General features: G+C 52.9%; 1 protein-coding gene across 1 annotated transcript; it reads right to left on the bottom strand.

Annotated features, from left to right (window-relative positions):
- Nucleotides 1–1,285: 1,285 nt before the first annotated feature.
- On the bottom strand, nt 1,286–2,843 carry UBL4B (ubiquitin like 4B). The gene has a single exon (XM_025356312.1). The coding sequence runs from the start codon at nt 2,686–2,688 to the stop codon at nt 2,164–2,166; it is 525 nt and encodes a 174-aa protein (XP_025212097.1). The 5' UTR covers nt 2,689–2,843; the 3' UTR covers nt 1,286–2,163.
- Between the last annotated feature and the right edge of the window lie 18,848 nt (nt 2,844–21,691).

Raw genomic sequence — 21,691 nt, 5'->3', positions numbered from 1 at the left:
CTGCTAAGTTCCAAGTGACAGTGCATCGTCTCCTGCTTTTGAAGGGAGGAACAGAGGCAGCAGGGCCCTTGGGAAGGGGGAAGTCAGTGGTGGGAGGTGCATGGAAGAGCAGACCAACTTTCCTTCTTCCCCGTTTGGGATTGGAGACATCCTCCCCTGCAGTGCTGGGGACAGACAGTGGAGGTGACTGCCTCTCCTGGCCTGCTCTCAGCCAGCCCTGACACTCCCACTAACTAGAGAGAAAACAAAGGCTTCCCCTGTCCTTCATGCCAGCTTCTCAGCAAAAGGAATAAAACGGCCCACTTATTTTTATCGCTCACGGATTTCCTGGGAAATGGGCTATTAGTTCCCCTAATGTAAAGGTAATAGGCTCATCTCCCTTGGCAAATGGCACAGACCCAGCATAAAAACACTCACAGAACTGTCAAGAGGGCTCCCCTGCTGAGGACGCAGGGCCCAGGAGCAGGACCAGGACAGGAACCAAGGAGCAGGCTGGGGCCCCCTAAACCCCAGCCTGGGAGTGCTGGTTGCAGCCAGTGCGTGCTGGGTCCTTGGTGCCCCAGGGAGAGGTCATTAGTCTCCTCAGTGCCCCTGGTTTCCTCTCTTGGCTGGGACAGAGGGTGGGACACTGGGAAAGGAGCTGGGCCATAAGCTGAACCAGGTTGTCTTATTCTGGGAAGTGAGGGAATGGTGGCTGCTAAGCAGGCTCCCACAAACAGAATGCTTTCCGCATCCATCCTTGTCACTGCCGCTGAGCTCACCGCTAGAAGACGTCCCTCCCAGTTGGACAGTCTTTGCCTCTAACCCTCACAAACCCTCATGGGGTAAGTAGATGCTATTATAAGGATGCCCATGTAACAGGTGGGAAACCTGAGCATCAGACAGGAAAAGCAGGTTACCCATGGCCACACAGCTGGACTAGGACTGGAAGAGAGGACAAGGGGCCTGCAGGCCAAGGACAGAATGCTTTCTAGGGAAGGGGGCCCTGCTTGTTCAAGACATTTTCCTCCACCCCTCCCCTCCATCCCCATCACTCAGGGCTGAAACTTTTGCAATAACAGCATTTCAGGGGCTTCAGCAGTGAACAGGGGACCACAGCTCCCCGCTCCCTCCCACCCACACACAGAGTGTAGGACTCCTCAGCCTCTGCAAGGGCCACTCTCTCACTCCAAGAACAGAGTAAAGGGCCTGGCTTTCCTTGTAGTCTGCAGGGGACTGGCCCCTCTATGCTGAACCCAGGGCCCTGTGAGGCGCCGGGCATTCAGTCACAGAGGCTAGACTCTAGTTTCATGTCACCACTTTTTTCATGTGTATACCAGTTCTCTGCATCTAGGCTGCGTGCTCTGTCAGGGCAAGGATCCTCACTGACGATACCATTTTTCCTTCCAGGGAGCCTTTGGCAGCGCTGGCAGGTATCGTGAGCTGTGATACCTACTGACTGATCAGTCTGGGAGGGTGGGGCATGGCTCTGTTCACGCTGGCCACAGGGAGTGTGTGACTTTGCTGAACTTTTTTTCTGCCCAAGGCTCAGTTTCCTGCTATTCTTGGTCTGTGCCTGTCTCCCTGAGGGCTCCAGGACTGGCACTCGGTAGGTACCCTCCTCCCAATCCCACCTCTGCTGTGCCTGTCCCTTAAGTTGGAAGCACAAGCAGGAGAACATCAGGGACAGCCTCACCCAGAAGGCAAGGGGCAGCTACCTGACATTCCTCTCCTCTTGGCTGCTGGGGAGCCTAGGGGAGACGTCATGGTCCGAGGATGGAGGAAAATGAACTCACATTGTCTTTCTGTTCCAAAGGAGAAAGAGGGTCTGCCTAGAACCATGGAGACCCTGGGCCAGGGCTGCTTTCAGCCTGGGGAGCTGCTGGGTGTGTGTGGGCAAAGCTGCCAGCACAGGAGGGGACTGTGGCCTTTGGGGCTGCCCTCCGGTGATCAGAACGCTTCTGGGGGAAGGATGGTGATGAGGGTCGGGTCACTCTGCATTTCAGAGGAAGGACCTCAGGCCCAAGAGGGGACAGGGATCCAAAAACCCTCCAGCTGCTTGGAAGGTTCAAAAAGGGGTGTGGACGCATCCACACCAGCAGGAAGTAGTAGGAAAAGTCACCAGGGAACACATAAGGATGAGGCCGGGAGAATTCTAGAGTGCAAATGGGTAGGATGGCCCGTTTACTGATCAGCTGCTGCCTCCTCCTTCTCCTCCATGTCACAGGAGCTCTGAGGCCGTGCCTTCACCTTGAGCTCCCTCTCTCCAGCTGGCTCCACATGCTGCTCCTCTGCCAGGAGGTACTGGGCCAGCTGCTCCAGGTCCTCCAGGCTTATCTTCTGCAGGCGCTCCTCGTGCTCCTGCCTTAGCAGCTGCAGCACAGCCTTGGCATCCTGTGGTTCAAAGTGTTTAGCTAGGACAGGTCCCAGCCGGTGCCACAGGGGCTGGGTCTTGGGCTGGTGGGCCTCTTTTAGCGCTGTCTTCTCCAAGGGCCGCATGATGACATTGATGGAAGCATTGGGCCCAATGCAGTAGTCGGAGAGGCGCTTGTCATCCTCCAGGAGCTGGCCGCGGAAAAGCAGGTGCTGCTGCTCCTCAGGCACCTTCAGCCGCTTGGACACCAGTTTCTTCAGCGTGGATACACTCTCTTGCCCTGACACCTTCAGATTGCATCTCTGGCCCAGGAGCAGCTTGACTGTGAGGAACATCAGGCTAACAGTGGAATCAGGAGGGACCCATGCTCTGGGAGCTGCCCTGAAGATTAGAGGGTCCTGCAGGAGATGTTGGCTTCTCCCTATCAACAGAGGGCTAGTGGTCCCAGGAGACCAGGAACCCAGCTTAGGCAGGCAGCCATTGGCTAGTGCACAGTGATGTCACAATGCTGCAGGAGGGCTCGTTTCTGGAGTGGAACTTTAGGGACAGCAGAGGGGTTTTGGGCCCAGACCATCCTTCCTCCGTGAGAGGAGACAAAGAGCACCAGGAGAGAAAATGGGGGACTGGGAGAAAGGAGAGTGAGACTAGGAAAAGGGAGGGCGGGAAAGGGAAGGGTGGTGGGAGGAGCATGTCTATCGATTTCTTCAACACATGTGTATTAGGTGCCATCTCTGTGCCAGCACCTGGACCTGGGGAGACAGTCATATTCAAATGGATGCCTTCTGCCTTCATGACACTTTCACATTAGTGAGCCGGCTAACATTTATCAAGTGTCCTCTTTCTGTCAAGCACTTTACAAGCTCTCTTGGATTGGGCTTCCTGGCCCAAGACCTGAGACCTGAGACAGGGATTAGGGCACAAATACTCAATTAGGAGGTGATCCCTGGAGGCACCAGGAGGGGAGTGAGGAAGTGAGATGAGGAAGGGAGGGAAATCAGAACGTGCATTCATGAGCAGGCTGCCATTGTGGGCAACTAGTATGTTATCCTGCTGGGGAGCTCTGGGAAGTTGCATGGAACACACCTGAGTTGCACCAGGTGTGGATTTTGGGGTTTTTTTTTGTTTTTTGAGACAGGGTCTCACTCTGTTGCCCAGGCTGGAATGCAGTGGCTTAATCTCGGCTCACTGCAACCTCCGTTTCCTGGGTTGAAGTAATTCTCCTGTGTCAGCCTCCCAAGTAGCTGGGGCTACAGCTGCACGCCACTATGCCTGGCTAATTTTTGTATTTTTAGTAGGGACGGGTTTCTCCATGCTGCCCAGGCTGATCTCGAACTCCTGGACTCAAGCAATCTGCCTGCTTTGGCCTCCCAAAGTGCTGAGGTTGCAGGTGTGAGCCATCGCACCTGGCTGAAGCTGTGTCTTTATGCTCTGACTCCTGTCTTTGGCCAACGGAAGTGCTACCTCCTTGGCACTTCTGGTCCACAGGTGTGAGCAGCATGCTCCTGTGATCAGAGAAAAGTAGGAAGCCATTGGGCCTTCAGGAACGTGAGTGCTGAGGTGATGGGGCAGGACCACCAACAGCATCTGCATCACAGGCCTGCCTAATTGAATCCCCTCAACCTACGAGGCAGGCACTGCCATGATCTCCATCTGCCAGAGGAGAAAGTGGAGGCTTGGCTGATCCTATAGCAAGCAGGCAGCATTGCTCGTGTCTTCACTGGTACCTCATGTTGCTTCCTAAACAAATCTCTGCTCAGTGCCTTTTGTGGCCCAGGCCCTGAGCAGGCACCCTCAGCTCAAAGGTGAATATGAAAGAGGATACTGATTGGGCCTCCTCTGTGTCTGCAACTTCTGTTGCATTTGGAAATTTTCAGTGCAACGCATTGCTGAAGGCCTTCTGGGTCAAGGCCTTCTGGGTCAAGCCCTTTACATATGTTGTCACGTTTAAGCCTGGGAGGAAAGTATTGTCTCATTTTAGAATTGAGCAACCTTGGAGAAGACCTGAATAACATCTCACAGCCAGTGGGCTGATTTTGTCAGGGATCCCCTCAACTCTTACCAGCTCTGTGCTCGACTGTGCCCTTCTTCTCACTCACCCTCTCCCTCCCTCCCATCTAACCTCCTTTCCTTTTCCACCTGCCTGGAAGCTACAGTGGCATGATGCTGTTGTCAACATCCTTGGACTTTCCTGAACTGCCCTTCCGTAGTACCCAGCCCTGACCTCTGCCCGAAGGTGGCTGCAAGCTCTGTCCCTGTCTTCTGAACCTGGCAGCCAAGGGTAGCTGGTAAAAATAGCCATGGGGCCGGGTGCCATGACTCACGCCTGTAATCTCAGCACTTTGGGAGGCCGAGGCAGCCAGATAGCGAGGTCAGGAGTTCGAGACCAGCCTGACCAACCTGGTGAAACCCCGTCTCTACTAAAAATACAAAAATTAGCCGGGCGTGGTGGCATGTACCTGTAATCCCAGTTACTCAGGAGGCTGAGACAGGAGAATGGCTTGAAACTGGAGGGCAGAGGTTGCAATGAACCAAGATCACGCCACTGCACTCCAGCCTGGGTGACAGAAAGATACTCCGTCTCAAAAAAAAAAAAAAAGAAAAAGAAAAAGAGAAAATATCCATGGATGCCACAAACTCAGCTGGCCCTCACCCCTCACCCCAGCCCCATGTTCACTCTTGCCGGGTGACTTATATTCTAGTCCATAGGGAAACTAGAGCTCACAAGTCAGGAATTCCCTGACCTTCTGTCCCTTCCTCACTTCCTTCCTCCTCTCCTTTCCCCCACTAAATGAGCCCCCTTGTTATTTCCCTTCTTCCCTGAAAATGCCTCCAAAATCCATTCCTCCTCCTCTGCATCCCCACCACCCACGGGTTCAGGCTGTCAACTCCCTCCAGCACATAGTTCATCTCCTCCACCAGTCCTACCACCTTGGGTCCATTCATACCACAGCCAAGGGGATCTTCCCAAAATAAAAGCAAGGTTGTGTACTCCTCTGAGTAACACCATCCAGTTTAGTTTCCTCTGCTTTTGGGATCAAAACCAACCTCCTTGGCTGAGCCCTGCTTGTCACCCAGCCTCATGTCTCCTCACTTAGCATCCTCCACTGTAGCCACACCAATCTGCATTTCCTCTACTTGCTTGTCCCATTTGAACTCTTCCAACTCATCCTTCAAAACTCAGGTTAATGCACGCCTATAGTCCCAGCTACTTGGGAAACCAAGGCAGAAAGAAAGATGGCTTGAGCTCAGGAGTCCAAGGCCAGCCTAGACAACATAAGAAGATCTTGCTTCTTTAAAAAAAAAAAAAAAAAAAGGACAAAAAAAGAAAAAAGAAACTTCAGGTTTAAAATCACCTCCTCCATGAAGGCTTCGCTGCTTTCCCCAGCCCTGGGAAGAGATAATCCCACCTCCCTGCATGCAACCATTGCTCCCCTTGAACATACTTATGTGAATGCACCTAGCACACATGTGTGTCTCACTCATTAGCTCTCAGAGACTGGGACTAGGTCTTCTCTGCCTTTGTATCCCACATTTCCACCACGAGCCTGGTACACAGAATGCCTTGAATACCCGCTTGTCAAATGAAGAAGATAAAATTGAGACATGCTGAGCCATCCAGGGGCATGCAGGGCAGGTCCAGTGCAGCAGGCTGTGGAAAGATATAAACCCACCTGCAGCCTCTCTCTCACCCCCACCTCCTGCCCTAGAGAGATGAAAATACAAAATTACATAAAAAATCAATCAGAAAGTGAGGCCAGTCTTTACCAAAGGATCTTGTATAGCATTTCTTTAAATAGCCAGCTCCTCTGGTGCATTTGAAATAAGATAGAATTTGTAAATGTACCTGTACATACAGTGTGGGGGAGACCTGTGGACTCTCTGATTGCAGGGCCTCCCTACAGAGGGAGCAAGGGGATGGATGAGGTTTCTCCTTGGCATGTGGGCACTCCCAGCCTCGAGAGGGGAGGACTCTGTGGTGGACAAACCATCAGATGGACAGGATTGGGGTGACACCATGGGTGATGCCCTGAGCAGAGCAGAAAGATGAAAATCAACTGCCTGCCTCCAGCATCTCCTCCTCTGACCCATCCACCCAGCCAGATGTTGCCTAGGACACTGGAAGCCACTGAAGAAGACACACTGAAGAAGCCTGGGCTTCTAGAAGCACATGAGCAGCACAGCTCAGGCTTTGTTTCTCCAAGACCAGCGGCTGTGTGCAGGCAGATGCCCTTGTGACTGGGGCTTAGAGAATCATATCTGCTGGGTCACACTTTCTAAACCAGGCTACCTGTTCTAGAGAGTCCTAGTTGGGCCATGAAGACAGAAGCTTCAGAATTAGTGGTGCCTAGAGAAGCTGAGAGAGATGGTCACTACCCAGCCCCTGTGTCTATGCCCAGGAGACCCCACTGCCTTTCCTAAGGGGGACAGTGGAGGCACCTTGCTGGACCCTCAAATCACATTTGGAGCCTGGAAATTTTATGTTTTCCCATGTAATTGCTTGTGATAATTATGCAATTAGCATTAGAAAATGTAATTGTGTAATCGGAACATGCAATCAGACAATGATTGCCATAATTAGTGGGGGAAGATTATTGGGAATGAGTGGGTCTGGTAACTTGGGGAAAGGAATCAATGTGTGCAGACAGTGCTGGATAGTATTAGGCTTGGACCCCTCTTGAAAACAACTGCAATGCAATTTGTGTCATTGGGAAACAAGCACAGTGTCTGGCAGGGAGATGGATGGGCGTCGGAGGGTGGGTGCTTTGGAATAGGTCTGTGAACATCTGGGTTCCTCAGAAGCCCTTTGCAATCTCCTGAGCAGACAAACTGGACATTGAATGCTGAGGGTATGAACTCCTCAGGATAAAAGCCAAGTGTCCAGCTGCCGGCCTGGGGCCTGCCTTGAGCAATCCTGTTCCTCAAGCCCCATCTTCCTCCTCTGTCTAACGGGAGTGTGGTCACCGCCCAGCCTCCCTTGCAGGGTTGCTGTGAGGGCCAAAATAGGCAGGGCATGCCCCCAGAACCTAACATAGCATCTGACCCATGAAGACATCCAGGCGTATAGATTTAATTCATAAATGTAAATGGCAGCTCTTACTGTCACCCCTCAATAATGAAGGAAGATTCCACTGTGCCTAGAACTGTGCCCAAAGTGTGAATCCCCACAGGCTGGGGTGGCCCCACTGCTTGCACAGGTTGGCAGGGAGAAAGGCCTTTGCTGACTGCTAAGGGGGCTCCAGGAGGTGGGAAGTTTACCACCACTCCCAGGGGCCACAGGAAAGGCTCATATAGAAGATAAACTATGGCCTCTGCCCACCTCACTCCCTGGCAAATGATCAAGTTATTGTACTTTATGATGTCAGGCTGGCCTTCCAAGCAAGGTGCCTGGGATGGAGCAGAACCTGGGGAGACAGGGGAGGGCAAAAGCAAGACAGAGAAACAGAGAGGGAATGGAAAATAAGAAAGCTGAGTACAGGAAGTGCTTGGAAAGGAGAGAACAGCAGAAGGGACACGAGGAAAAGCGGATGAAATAAAAAAGTTCAGGCAGGGGAGCAGCACCGGGGAAGAAGGTAGAAAAGGAAAGAACCGGGGTCGGGGGAGCGGGAGAAGCAGGAGCAGGAAGGGACAGTTCATGCAAACCAAGTGCAGTCAGTAGCGCTGCAGGCCTCCCTTCTAAGAACACGGTCCTTCTCCCCGCTCTCCTTACAGTCTGCAAATGGTTCATGGGGAAACTTGAGCAGAGAAAGTGGAATCTGGGAAGCTGAGAGCACAAAGCTATGGTCCCCAGCACAGCCTGGTGCCTCCAGCCCATGTACCCACATCACTCAACAGTGTGTCTCGAGCGCCTATGATGTGCCTGCACCTGCAATGGTGAGGTGAAGACTGGCAGGTCCCCAGACACAGCTCTGTGGCAAGGGCCGCCCCAGGCCCACCACTCTGCTGCTGGAGACCTCACTCAGCCTGTGCTACCTCCTGTCACTGTCATCAGGGCTGCTGATGAGGAAAAGGGCTGCTTTGTGCCCTGTCAGGCCTAGCGCAGGACAGGACTGGCAGCTCTTTAGGTGGCCCCTGACCCAGGCTGCCCTCCACAGTGCCTGGCACACAGTAGGTGCTCAGTAGGTGTGGCCCACTCCCTGCCCCTCATCCACTGACTGGCACTGGCTGTCTCAGCAGTTACACCAAAATGGGTCTGTGGCTTCTCCCATGAGGGCCCTAAAGCCTCCTCCCTCCCCAGGTCTCAGGGAGCCAAGGGCCAGGTGAACCTGAGCCTGGGGCCTGCAGAGCCAAGGAGCTGGAGCAGGAGGAAGGCAGCAGATCTCCATGGGACCACAGAAGCCCAGGGGACATCACTTACAGTCCCAGCCCTCTCTGGCTGACAGTGGGCAGTCCAACATCTGAAAGTCCTCGGTCCTCACACCAGACAACCTAAGTCCTGCACTCTGCTGGTGTCCTGGAGCCCTGGAGAAGTCAGACACTGGCTGGGAGCTCAGAAACCTGGCTCCAGAGCCCACATGGAATTCACAACTGCTGGAAAACCTCGCCGGGCTGTAGCCTGCTGTGACCACTAGATGTCACTGGTGACTTCACCAGCCAGTTTCAGCGGCTGACACCAACCAAGGGAGCCTGGGGCCTGGGCACAAGGTCTCACGTGGGGACCAGCCCCCTCCTCCTGCAGATCACCAGCCATCCTCCTGCCCTCCTTTTAGGGGCCATGGTCTGAGCACAGACATCGCCCAGCACTGAGGCAGGAACAGGATAGTAAGACACGTCCCTGTAGGAGGACACATAAACCTATCATTTTAGCACCATGCATAAACTTTACTATGGAGGCAAAGAAGTTCTAACTCCAGCAGGAGGTGGGGGCTGATCACAAGCTTCACCTGGGAGGGAGCTTGGATGGGTGTGAAGGAGGAACAGGAGTTGCCCTGATGAAGAAGGATGCCCTGACTGAGGACCCAGCACACGCAAGTCCATGTGGAAGTGTGGGACTCGGTGAGCGGGAGTGCAGCAAAGGAGCGAGAGGCGAGGCAGCCAGGAAACAGGCAGGGCCGTCACCTTCACAGAAGTCTTTCCTGGAGCCAAGACTTCTGCATCCCTGCCGTGCACAAGCAAAGGAGTCCCCAAGGAGCAGCCCACAGCTATCGCTCCCTCTCTCTCTTACACACACACGCACACACACACGCAAACACATGCACACACATGCCCTGCTAACCTAAGCTGGGATCAGCAGGCGGCTTTCTTTCCCACACAGTCTCTGAGTTCTACTGGGGCTCTCAGAACACCAGGACCCCAGCCAGTGTTATGGTGCCAAGAGTGAGTTTCTCCCACCCTCAGTGCCTTCTCTGGTGTGCCCTGGAGGAGACACTGGCTGGTGGCCCATTATCTCTGTCAAGGGTGCTTTAATCATGATCAACACAGGGGCATCTCCTGTGCCCGTCTGCACTCTGAGCTGTGTGATTTCAGCTGACAAAAAGTAGTCTGCTTCAACCTGCAGCCGTGGGACTGCCATGCATTTAAACATACCAAACAGGCTGGGCGCGGTGGCTCACACTTCTAATCCTGGCACTTTGGAAGGCCAAGAGGCAGATGGCTTGAACCCAGGAGTTTAAGACCAGCCTGGGCAACAAGGTGAAACCCCATCTGTATAAAAATACCAAAATTAACAGAGCGTGGTAGTGTGTGTCTATAGTCCCAGCTACTGAGGAGGCTGAGGCAGGAGGATCACTACAATTTTATTATCCTGCCTCAGCCTCCCAAAGTGCTGGGATTATAGGCATGAGCCACTGGCCTCCATCTGGTTCTTGAGTACTTTTTTCTCTTTTGTTTCCTCTTAAAGTGTTTCCTGAAAAATCTACAATTTTATCTTGGTTGTAAGAATAAGGAAAAAAAGATTTCTTCCCATCTAGGCCAGATTAGATGGAGAAGCAGAGGGCCTCCTGGGCCAGGCAGAATGGTAGCTATATTCTGGACATTCTACACAGGTCCAGCTGAGGGCCTGGACTTGGCAGGCACCCCCCTGGGAATGGCTTTGATAAATGTTCCCCTTCCTACAGGGGTGACTGCTTCCTTGAAGATCTGTGTCATCAACCACAGTGACAGGAACCCTCCACCATGTGGCAAAGATCAAACATGATGCATTAAAAGCCAGGACCAAGAAGGGGCCCACAAATCCCCAACTGGAACACCTCCTGCTCTTGCTGGTCTTGAAAGTCTATAGCCGGGTCTGGGTGGAGAAGCCTGTGGCCAATCTAAAGATGCTGCCACATGGATCGCGCAGGACCAAAGAGAGTCCTTGTTGCTCCTGGCGAGATACAAAGGCTGGGCGTTCACCAGGGCAGCTTGTGCTAGCCTTTCAGCCTGACTCTCGTTTGTCTAAAGGTGCTAAGGCCAGTCCTCGGGTGAGATTCTTGCCAACAAGACCCCTTCTGTCAGTTGAGGAAAGCAGGCTCCTGCCAGAGAAGATGGCATGGAACAAGCTGCATGGCCTCTGCCCCAGAGGAAGCTGGGACCAAATTGAAGGACCAAGGGAGAAAGAGTGAGAAAGCTGGGAACAGAGTGAAGCTGGGCTTGGGGGAACTGAGCTACTTGTGAGACAGATCTCTGCTAAGGGAAGAGAGACCGAACTACAGCTGAACAAGGCACTAGTAAACTTGGATTTGACTTAGGCTTGATTAACCCTAAGGAAGTCCAGTTGGCAGGTGGGATGTTGGGTTAGGGTTACAGTTAGGGTTGGCCTATTATGTTGTTTGACTTCCTGCTCTTCTGGCTGGTAGCACTAACTACATGCAGCCACTCATCAGAAGAAGCTGGAGCCAAAAGCAAGAGGGAGAATATTTAAATCCAGCCAATCACTGATTGGATGATTCTACAAGCAGCATGGACTGTATGGAAAAACTGGCCTGATCAGGGGCTGCCTCAAGCTCCATAGTAGACCATCAGAACTACTTCAGTGGAGTCATTCCTGGTATCAAAACCCAAGTGACTACCTGTTGGACCAGCAGCCTCAAATCCTAGCTGATGGCCATCCCAGGGGTCACCAATATAAGCTTCTGCCCTGAAGTGCCTCCTTCACTGCAAGAATATCACAATGGACTACCTTTTGTACATTAAGTATATTACCTAATAAATGCTCCTAGGACCCACAGACAAGTCACCCCATTACTTTCATTAATAGGGACCTGATTTTGAGGTAAGTGTCTTGGAAGGGACAGGACTCACGGCAAGGTGGGGTGTATAGAGCATCTGGCACCAGAATTGGAGGTGGCAGGGGCTGGCAAGAATGTTACACAGGGTCTTTGCCCTGCAGAGAACTACAGAGAGAGAAGAGAGCCAGCTATCAGCCCTGCCTCTCCTTTGGCCTCTCCAAAATACTGCCTCCCTTTGTCTCCCACCCAGCAGAAGCCTGGACCCCAGAATCAGTAACTGCTGGCCTGAAGTTATCTCTGGCATTTGCAATTGGCCTGGACACTAGGTACTCAAAGGAGGCCTGAGAGGCAGTGGGCAGGGGTCAGATGATGGGAAGGCCTGGCTGAAGTGAGGCTGAGGGCCAGTCCCACAGCCCAAGCTCTGGGGGCACCACGTTCCTGGCAGGTGCCCATCAATGCCAGTCTCTGTTGGGAGCAGTACACCTGCAGTGATGTCCCAGAGGCCAGGAAGCAGGGTGGAAGAGTCATGGGGGGTAGCCCTGGCCTCCCTCCCTGCCTCCTGGTAGCCCAGTTGGGAAGGAAGAAGAGACCTCCAGCCAGGATGGGGTTGCAGGAAAACAGAAATGAGCACCCAGCCTCTGGGTCCTGACTAAGTTTATGTGCCAGGCATTGGGTCCTCAGCACTGGGACCCTCCAGCCCCTTGGCTGGGCAAAGGCAGATGTCACGGCCAGACTGGATTCTTTACCAGACAGGAAGAAACAGCCCTAGAATGGGATTTGGTAGGAATCACACAGGTTAACAGATAGGGTCTTCTGTCCAAGCTGCTTCAGGGTCTCAGAGAGGTCAAGGCAGGAATCTCCGGAGCTATCCAAAACCACAGTGCACCCCCTCAAGCTCCCACTTACAACCGACCGCTCCCCTACTTCTCTACAAGGGGTGGCATCTGAGTCCGGAATGATCGAGACTTACATTTAGGGAGAAATTTCTGATATAAGGCTGGGGATGTTGCTTCCTGCAAACCAGAATAGGTGACTGGATGGTCCTGCCATAGCCTAGACTGGGGACTCACAGGTTGTAGAGTCGTGGATTGTCAGAGACAACGGCGAGCTGAAAAAGCAACCCCTACCACCCCCATCAAGAAACTGGGGCCCAGAGAGGTGACTTGCTAACTCCATGCCTGCTGGGGAGGGGTTTCCATGCCAGCAGAGCACTGGGGAGAATGCTTTCCAGGAGAGGAGCTGGCCCCCAGCCCAAGGAAGTGAAGCAGGATGGCCGTGGGGAGCCAGGCATGGGGAGTGGTCCCCAAGGTCCCAGCCAAGTTTCTGGGCCCCAGATGAAGAGCGAATCGCTGGTTCTCCCGGGAGGGGAGTAGTCAGTCACCCTGTAAAAGTTTATTTTTATACATGTCTGATCTATTTCACATCCGCTCAGATATTTTGACACATATACAGGAAATGTAACTCTCCCCCATATGGCAGTGTTTGGTTGGCCGGACCTGGGGAAACTCAATAGGGTCACAGAGGAGCAGAGGGGAACTGCAGCATCAAGGAAGAATGCCAGAGGCCTGAGGCCACGATGGGCACCCCTGGCTGGCAGGCTGGATACGGAGGTCACGGTGAGGCCAGCACAGAAGTCCTCCTGCCTGGGTACAGAGCCCGGGGCCCCAGACTTAGGAGGCCAAGTGTGGCTCTGGTTGCTGCTCCCCAGGAGGGAGGGGAGATCCCCATGAGGATGAAGAAAGTCAGGAAGAGCAGCCAGAGTGGGCCACCAAGGGCATGGGCTGCAGGACAGACAGACACACGCAGGCCTGAGCGGCAAACACTGGGGCGCCTCTGACATCAGCCGGGAGCAGGGATTTTCTCCATGTTCCAGCATCCTGGGAGGAGGAGATCAGGAAACCTACAGCTCAGATGAAATAAAAGGACAGGGAAACAGCTCTGGGCTGGACCGCACCTGGCTGGAACTTTCCCCAGTTACCTAACTTCCTTGAGCCTCAGTTTCCTCATGTACAAATTGGGGTGGATATGACCCAGCAGGAAGGCCAAGAGGATTAAAGGAGAGAATGCACATGCTGCTTCTTGAAGAGGGCTGATAAAGGAGAAGAGGTTGGCAGGTGCCAGCTCTCCCCATCCTGAACTCTAAAACGGGGAGGATACTAGCATCTCCCCGGCAGGGCAGAGGGAGGGTGAAAGGGGGCCGTGTGCAGAAATCCCCCAGCATCACGCCTGGCTCTGGGGACAGCAGTGAACACTGGCACTGAGCTCAGTCTAGGAGAACCCATGGTCTGTAAGTGACACTGCGACAGGCCCAGTAGGGTATAAGCACAGGCTGCTGTGGAACAGCAGGGAGGGGCAGCTTCCTCCCGTGACACTGGACAGCGAGGGTCCTCCTCTCCCAGAAAGAAAGTAAATATGCTGCTCATAACTCCAAGAGGGAGAGTGGGCTGGAATAACACATTGATTGTGTGGAGCTTTTTCCTCTTTTTTTTTGTAACAGAGACAGGGTCTTACTATGTTGTCCAAGCTTATCTCCAATTCCTGGGCTCAAGGGATCCACCAGCCTCAGCCTCCTAAAGTGCTGGGATTACAAGTGTGAGCCACTGTGCCCAGTGTTTTTAAGTTTAAATTCATGGATATCACATTCCTACAAAGTGTCACGAGGAGGCAGGTCGATGGATGGGCATCCCTAACTGACAGAATCAAGATGGGACTGACACTTGGTCACTCACTTGCCATGAAACAGTTGGATTCTCCTAGTCCTGCACCCTTACAACGCATACAGTAGCCTGGCCTCCGCCTGGAGAGCTCTGGCTCTGTCTTGGCGCCTCCTTCCCCCTAGCTGTAGACACTGCTGGCCTAGAATATGTGCTTGCTGCCTTGGTCATCAATGTGGCCCCAGGGGGCTGGTTCAGGATCTTAAAGCGTCGAGGAGGAGCCTCACAGTCCCTGCCTGGTAAGTGGGGTGTGGTAACCAAGAAGTTACTAAGATATCCCCTTCCTCCCTTCTCCACTGGAACCCAGACAGTAGCAGCTCCAAAAAGCCCAGGGAGTGAGGTGTATCAGTAGGTAGAGGCTGCACGTGGCCTCACCTTCCCCCATTCCCCAACCCACATCCCTATAAATCCTGGCGACACAACAGGAAGGCCCTTTAACTAGCACATAAAAGTGCTTTGGGCTTTCAAAGACTCTCTCTGTTTACAGGGAGCCCAAGATTTTTATGGGCCATCTCTAGTCCCCTTTCCTCTGACCTGCTGACACATCTTGGTTTCCAGCTGTGGTGTGGGGAACTGTCACAGCCCAATCCAAGTAGCCATGGGGTGTGGAAGGAGGACGAAAGACCCCTGGAACTTGGGAGGCAAGGATGACCAGTTAGGCTGACGATGCAGCCCCCCTCTGTGGGCCCAGCATATGCTAGGGTCCCTCTGATTTGCCCTCTGTCCTTCTCGTGGGGCAAAAAATAAGTACTCACAAACTTTTATCGTTCGACTGATTTGCAGCCACAGTAGCTGTAGCTCAGCCTTGGAAGGGGCCCAGGAAACACCTCCGAGCGGGTGGTGAGGGCCCTGTCCTGAGAGGTACACAGGCCATTCTGGAGGAGGCCAGGCAGGTGAGCTATCAATGCCAGCATTTTTTTTAGCCCTGAAAGATTATGAATTTACAGTTCTATGAACCTACTATAAACCTACTGCCCAAGAGAGATTTTCCCCAGCTGGTCCTCTGATCCTAGCTAGTCCAGGAACCTCTCGCAGGGATCCTGGCTCAAAGTGCAAGGCAGGGGTGGAGGTGGAGGATTGGAGGTGGGCATGAGGCTGTTCCAGGGGATGGGGAAGAAGAAATCTTATGTTCTGGTGGACGGGAAGAAATCCCAGCCCTGCACATTCCCAAGGCAGTCACTGAGGCCCCTCACCAGCAGTCTCCTCTCTTTGGGCCCCTTCCCATCTTTCTCCCACTACCCCCTCCCCTCTTTATCCTCGTATCTAGTTTGCTTTCTTCTCCTTCCCTCCCTCCTTGCTGGCAGTTTTTCCTGTCCCTCCTCACTCTTCCCTTTTCATATTCTGTAGTCTCATTCCTCTTATCGTCCAAATCACTCTATTTCTTTAAATTTTTCTTTTTCTCCTTTTCCCTTTTACCTGCGTTAACTATCTCTTCCCTTCTCTCTTGGACAAAAATGTCTCTTAAGGTTCCAGTTAGCAATGTAATCACACAACTTTAAGATCCAATCAACACGTGCCATGCACAGTGTCAGGCACACTCATGTTTGTTATTATATTTTCAGAGGGCACTTTTAGTATAGTCTGCAGTACGATGCCAGATACTATTCTTACTGTCCATGCTGTAGGTCCATACTTCTCCACAATGATCCTATGAGGTAGGTACTAATACCACACCCATTTTACAGATGGTGAAACTGAGGTGCAAAGAGATTAAAGAATTTGCCCACAGTCACACAGCTAGTGTCTTAGAACAAGATTAAACCCAGTCACATGCTGAGCCTCCAGCCTGTATGCACCATCGCATACCCTCTCCTCCAACTCAGAGGCCTGTGAGCCCTGCCTACAGGATATGAAGGTGTCCATGGCACATATCCAGGTCTGTGTGTCCTGAGGAACCCTAAGGCAAAGTGTTGAGGAGGGATGTCATGGGAAGGGGTCGGCTGAGACAAGAGGATCCTGTCTTTTTCCCAGACAAGAGAGAATAAAGGCCTCTATTGGGAGCCCCTACCCCTGCTGGCTGTTCCCGGAAAGGCCTGTTGCCCCTGCCGCTGGGAAAGCCCTGGAGAACTTCTGACCCTTCTGCTCCCCTCACCGGGGAGCAGCAGCTGAGTCCCACCCAGGGAAGGGCCCATCTATCTCTGCCCACCAGCACCCCACTTGGACCATGGTCTCCCCAACACTGCGTACTTCCTGGCAGATACCTGGCCCTGCCTCTCCCCTCTGGCATAGTGAGGAATGTGCTTCTGTCATCCTATCCTCCCTCTCCGACCCTAGCCCAGCACAGAATTGGATTAAGAACAAAAATATGAGCTGTGTTTGTTTTAATCAGCTTCAAGACATGGGGGCTTTTAGAGGAAAGGAGAACAGGCCGGAGCTGGCCCCAGGGCAGGCAGGCTGGGCGGTGATGCCATCCTGGGGTCAGGAGCACGCAGAGCAGTAAGTGCATCTGCAGGTCAAATCCTGGGCAGATAAGGCTGGGGGAGAGGACCTGGGGCCAAGGGCAGAGGGAGGATAAAAAGAATGGGGAGGAGGGAGGGAAGACACGGGTTTTCCTGAGAGTCAGAGGGACCAGGGCTGCCCACAATCCCTGTCCTGGAGTGAGGCAGGAGGGGAGGTGACAATGGAAAGCCATGGGATACCCCAGGGACCTAGAGGAGCCAATGGAGAGTAATTTTCCAGAGGAGGAGCTACCTCCTGGCCTTTGGAATGAGGGATGATGGGAAGGAGGTGGGGGGGGGGGTCAACAATGGTCTCCACCACCCAGTGGCAGCTGAGCAATGGCATCTGGACTCAAGCTCTGTGCCTAGATGTTCTGGCACCAAGAGGACACAGCTGAGTAAGCTGAACATGCAGAATCCAGTGGAAAGCGGAAGGTGTCAAGGCCAGGTTGAGGGAACAAAGGCCTGGTAGGGCAAGAGGCTTGCAGAAAAACTACATTCCTGGGCAGATCTCAAGCTGGATGAAGACCTGGAGGCTGTGGGGTGTGGAGAAGGGCTCTGAAGTGGGAGCCAAGAACCTGGGCCCCAGCATCAACTGTATCTGCCTCTAGCAGCGGGTCTCTGTCACTGTTCCTCTCTAGGCCTTGGTCTCTTTACCCGTAAAACAGAGCAGTGGGGTGCAAGCTAAGTGCTGTGGGATACTGGGACATTTAGTCACTTCTTAAAAAGTCCCCATGGCCATACAACTGTACGTTTGCTACATTCGTGGCTAACCTAACATTAGCTCAGTGAGGCAAGGAAAGGGACCCAGAGAGGTTCAGGGACTGGTCCAAGGTCACACAGCCGGTGTGAAAAGCAGCTGGTACAAATGCCCATATCCAGCCAGTGCCCCAACCCCAGGGTGGAACGGCCTTGGGTTAGTGTGCAGGTCAAAGGATCTGGATAGAAACAATGATGTCATACAATTGAGGGCAGAGCTCCTAGAGGCCCTTCCCGGAGCCCTCCATTCCCTTACCAGATAGGAGGAGGAGGGCCTGTATTGGCTCTACCCATGCCCCAACCTGACTCTTATGCTCTGCACAGCCCTTTCCCAGAGGGAACTGTGTGGCGATGGCTGGGGGACCCACCTTAGACCAGAGCATGGGCTCCTTGGGACAGATCTGGGTCTAATTCAGGCCCACAGAAGTGTTTTGGCCCATGATAATGCTTGTACCAGTCTGAGGTGAAGCAGAAAAATAAGTAGTGAATCCTCTGTACAGCTACATTTTATACGTTTTAGTTTAAAATTTTGAAATGATATCATTCCTTCTCTTTTTGGTTGTTGTTGTTTTTGGTTTTTTGTTTTTTTGAGATGGAGTCTCGCTCTGTTGCCCAGGCTGGAGTGCAGTGGTGCGATCTCAGCTCACTGCAACCTCTGCCTCCCAGGTTCAAGTGATTCTCCTGCCTCAGCCTCCCGAGTTGCTGGGATTACAGGTGCCCACCACCACGCCCGGCTAATTTTTGTATGTTTAGTAGAGAAGGGGGTTTCACTGTGTTGGCCAGGGTGGCCTCAAGACAGGATCCCACCACCTAAACTGGAGTGTAGTGGCACAATCACAGCTCACTGCAGCCTTGACCGCCTGGGCTCAGGCGATTCTTCCACAACTACATTGTTTTATTTGAAGACATTCTCACCTAGCATGAGGCACAGTCCAGAGTGCTGCGTGATGTAAGTACTTAATAAATGTCAGGACCAGGCTGATGGAATAAAGGCCTGGCGGGGCAAGAAGCTGGGAGAAGAATGACTTTCTCGGGCAACATCATACCTGGGGTCAGCAAGGCCTTGGATTGGGAGCTCTAGAATCTGGAACCTCAAGTGGGCAGGCCTGAGCAAATTACTTTATGTTTAGCCTCAGTTTCCTCTTCTGCAAAAGGAGGAGACAGGACTATAAGGTGACCTCTGAGATGAATCCCAGCAGCAGCATTCCACAGCTGAGCTCATGGAAAACAGGTACCGGACCAGTCTCATGCACTGAGCACAGAGCTGTGCCCCAGGCAGAAGGCTTCTGATGAAGGGAGGCAGGGGATACACTCACTCAGGCAGCCTATGCAAGAGAAGTTCTAATAGCAACAACAACAAAGGGCCTGCCAACCAAGAGAAAAGAGCTAATCTGACATCAGCCAGGACTTGGGACCAGACCCCCTGCCCACTGTCCCAAGCCTCTGGATGCATCTCCTAGCCCCTCCTGGCCGAGACCAGTCTCATTTCTCAGAGTGTCTCCTACAATCATGAGTCATCTCCCCTTTCTGCTTCCACTGTAGGTAAGTCAATCCAATCCAATGCAGCAAACCTTGACTTAGCCCCTACTCTGTGCGAAGGGTGGGGGACACATTCAATATCTAGGAAAAGACTGAATATATTAGGGATACAAAATGTACATTTTGAATCTATGTATTCAATGTATCTATTGCATCCAAACTTGTTAAGAGGCAATTAGACTAAATAAAATATCTCATTTGGGTTATGCTGTTATGTGTACCATTGACAAATCTCCCAAGCTCACATTATTACAGGGTGAATGTTTGGCCCTAAAGCCAGCATTTTCTTCATTACAGCCTTTCTCTCGCTCTATTATAAGTTTTCCAGTCTGATTCCCCCACTACATTATGGGTCCTCCAAGAACAGAGATTCTGTCCGTATTTAGCACAGCTCTGGGTACAGAGAGCACCCAGATGCAAAGGGAAAGGAAGCAGGGTACAGATCACACATGAGTGTGATCAGCTTCTATGCTCGAGGACCAGTTCTTAGAAAGTAGCCCTGCTGACCTTAAGGGGGATGGAGAGGAGAGAGGAGACCCAGGCCTCCCCCAGGAGAAGGTGGGTGCCCTGCACACATCTAGCAACTAGGCAAAACCAAAGGCAGAAGATGTGAACTGCGGGTCATCAAAGGAGTCTGAGATGATGACATTTCCCTGAATGCTGGTGCTAGATTAGAATGGGGAGGGGAGGGGATGGGGTAAGGCCCTTCTGACTCCACCCCAAAGCAGCATCCTTACATCACTATGGAAAGGGAAGGATGAGCTTGCCCAGAGCAGGACACTGCCCACCCAGGCACTGTCTCCCAGGTGTGGGTGATTCTTTCCAGCCTTGGTCCAGTTATGAGACAGGAAAGAGGTGTCTCTGCCAGGGTCCTTGGGTGCAAGAGGAGTGGGCACAGTGGTCTCCACTAAGTGTGGAAGGGGCAGGGGTTCATGGGGTGGGGGCGGTGGCCGTCCTCCCTGCCCCCTCGAGCTGCTCAGATCTGCACATTCTCAGCCTCATTCCCCAGACACTGAAGGACGCTCGCTGCTGACACCATGGCATTGGGTTTCCCCTGGGCTGGCTCAGGCTCCTGTCACCAGGCCTGGCAGGAAATTGTTGCTGACACCTGGGGAAAGGCCCCAGGAGTAGGGAGGCCAGGGATTGGGAAGTCTGAGCCTATGAAGTTCTAAGCAAGTGCTAGGTTGGGCTGGAGCAGGGGAGATAGCTATAGGTCTGAGAGGGATTCTCGCCATGCAGGCTGGGTCCCTGAGTCTCTCCATCCTTGTCCTGTCCCTCCTGGGATCGCCCCAGGAGGCTGGGGAACCTTGGAGCTTGTGACCAGCTTGGCCACGTGGGGTGAGATGGGCATTGAGGGGAAGGGGCAGCATCATCTGAGGGCCCAGGACTCCTCCACATCCCCAACCCCAAAGTTGTACAGACTTGCTTCTCAGCCTCCTTTAGGGCAAAGCCAGGGCTGCCCCACACTTGCTGGGCCATGTGCACACTCAAAGGTCCCCCAGCAGCTTTAACCTACGGAGGATAGTGTCTTTCCCTGGCCTGTCTCTATGTCCTGGCAGCCTGCTCCATGTCCTCAGCCTGGGTCTGTACTCCAGCCTTTTCTCTCTCACTTCCCCGCTGTCTCTCTTCTGTGCTGTATTTGTCACAATAAAAACATGCCTTGGCTCCCAGGCACCTCTGAGCATTTCAAAGATTTGGAAAGAAACTACAGAGGGGGCTGGGGGTAAATGGCAGATGGTGGGGAGGGATCCTCAGACTGGGAATTCAGGTCACCCAACTGTTACCACCCGCTCCCTGTTCTACACTAGGAAGTGTGTGTGTGCGCGCATGCGCATGCACGTGCATGCATATGTGTGTATGCATGCTAGTGTGTGTGTGTGTGCACGCACATGGACAGAATGACCGGGGACACAGAGCACTCTGGGGCTTTCAAGTGCAATACTTGTAAGTGGCTGAGCCCAACCCGCTTGCAAAGAAACATCTGTGGATTTCTCTTCCTTCTGAACTACACCCATCCCCCCAGTTGAAAGCCCTCATTCCTAGGCTGTGACATCCCCATAGCTTTGAATCTGGACTGTCCCAAGCAGGAAGACAAGGAAGGTCAGAGGTAGAGGTAGGTCTAGTGGAATGTGGGGAGGGGCCACCGGATGGAGATGGAGTGAGGAAGAGTGATGCGCATCTGACTGAGAATGGGCTGCTGACAGTGGGAGTCCACCCAGGGACCCCCAGAAAGAAAGGACAGTTCCTGGTACAAGGCTGGCAGGCTGGAGCATCTAACCTCACCATCCCGCAATTTGGTGCCTCCTCCTTAGACAAAAAAAGCTCAATCTCCAGGAACTCCAAGGGCAGCGATGCACCATCTACCACAGGTGGTCAACCCATCAGCAGGTGTTCTAAACACCTGCCACGGGCCCAGCTCTGTGACAAACATGCAGGATTGTCCCCAAACAGCCCACATCTCCCTCAATCTAGGAGACTAAGGACGGTGCTGCTGAGGTAGGCAGGGTGGGGGTGAGGGCTCTAAACTGCTACTTCCCAAATTTGGTATTAACAGATTGTTGTTGTTGTTAAGACAGGATTTCATTCTGTCACCCAGGCTAGAGTGCAGTGGTGATCAGAGCTCACTGCAGCCTTAAACTTCTGGGCTCAAGCAATCTTTCCATCTCAGCTTCCTAAGTAGCTGGGACTATAGGCAGGTGTCACTACACTCATTAAAAAAAAAAAAAAAAAAAAGCCGGGCGC

Source organism: Theropithecus gelada, chromosome 1 (assembly GCF_003255815.1).
Source record: "Theropithecus gelada isolate Dixy chromosome 1, Tgel_1.0, whole genome shotgun sequence".
In the NCBI taxonomy this organism is placed as follows: domain Eukaryota; kingdom Metazoa; phylum Chordata; class Mammalia; order Primates; family Cercopithecidae; genus Theropithecus; species Theropithecus gelada.
This window is presented reverse-complemented; position numbering and strand designations above follow the sequence as displayed.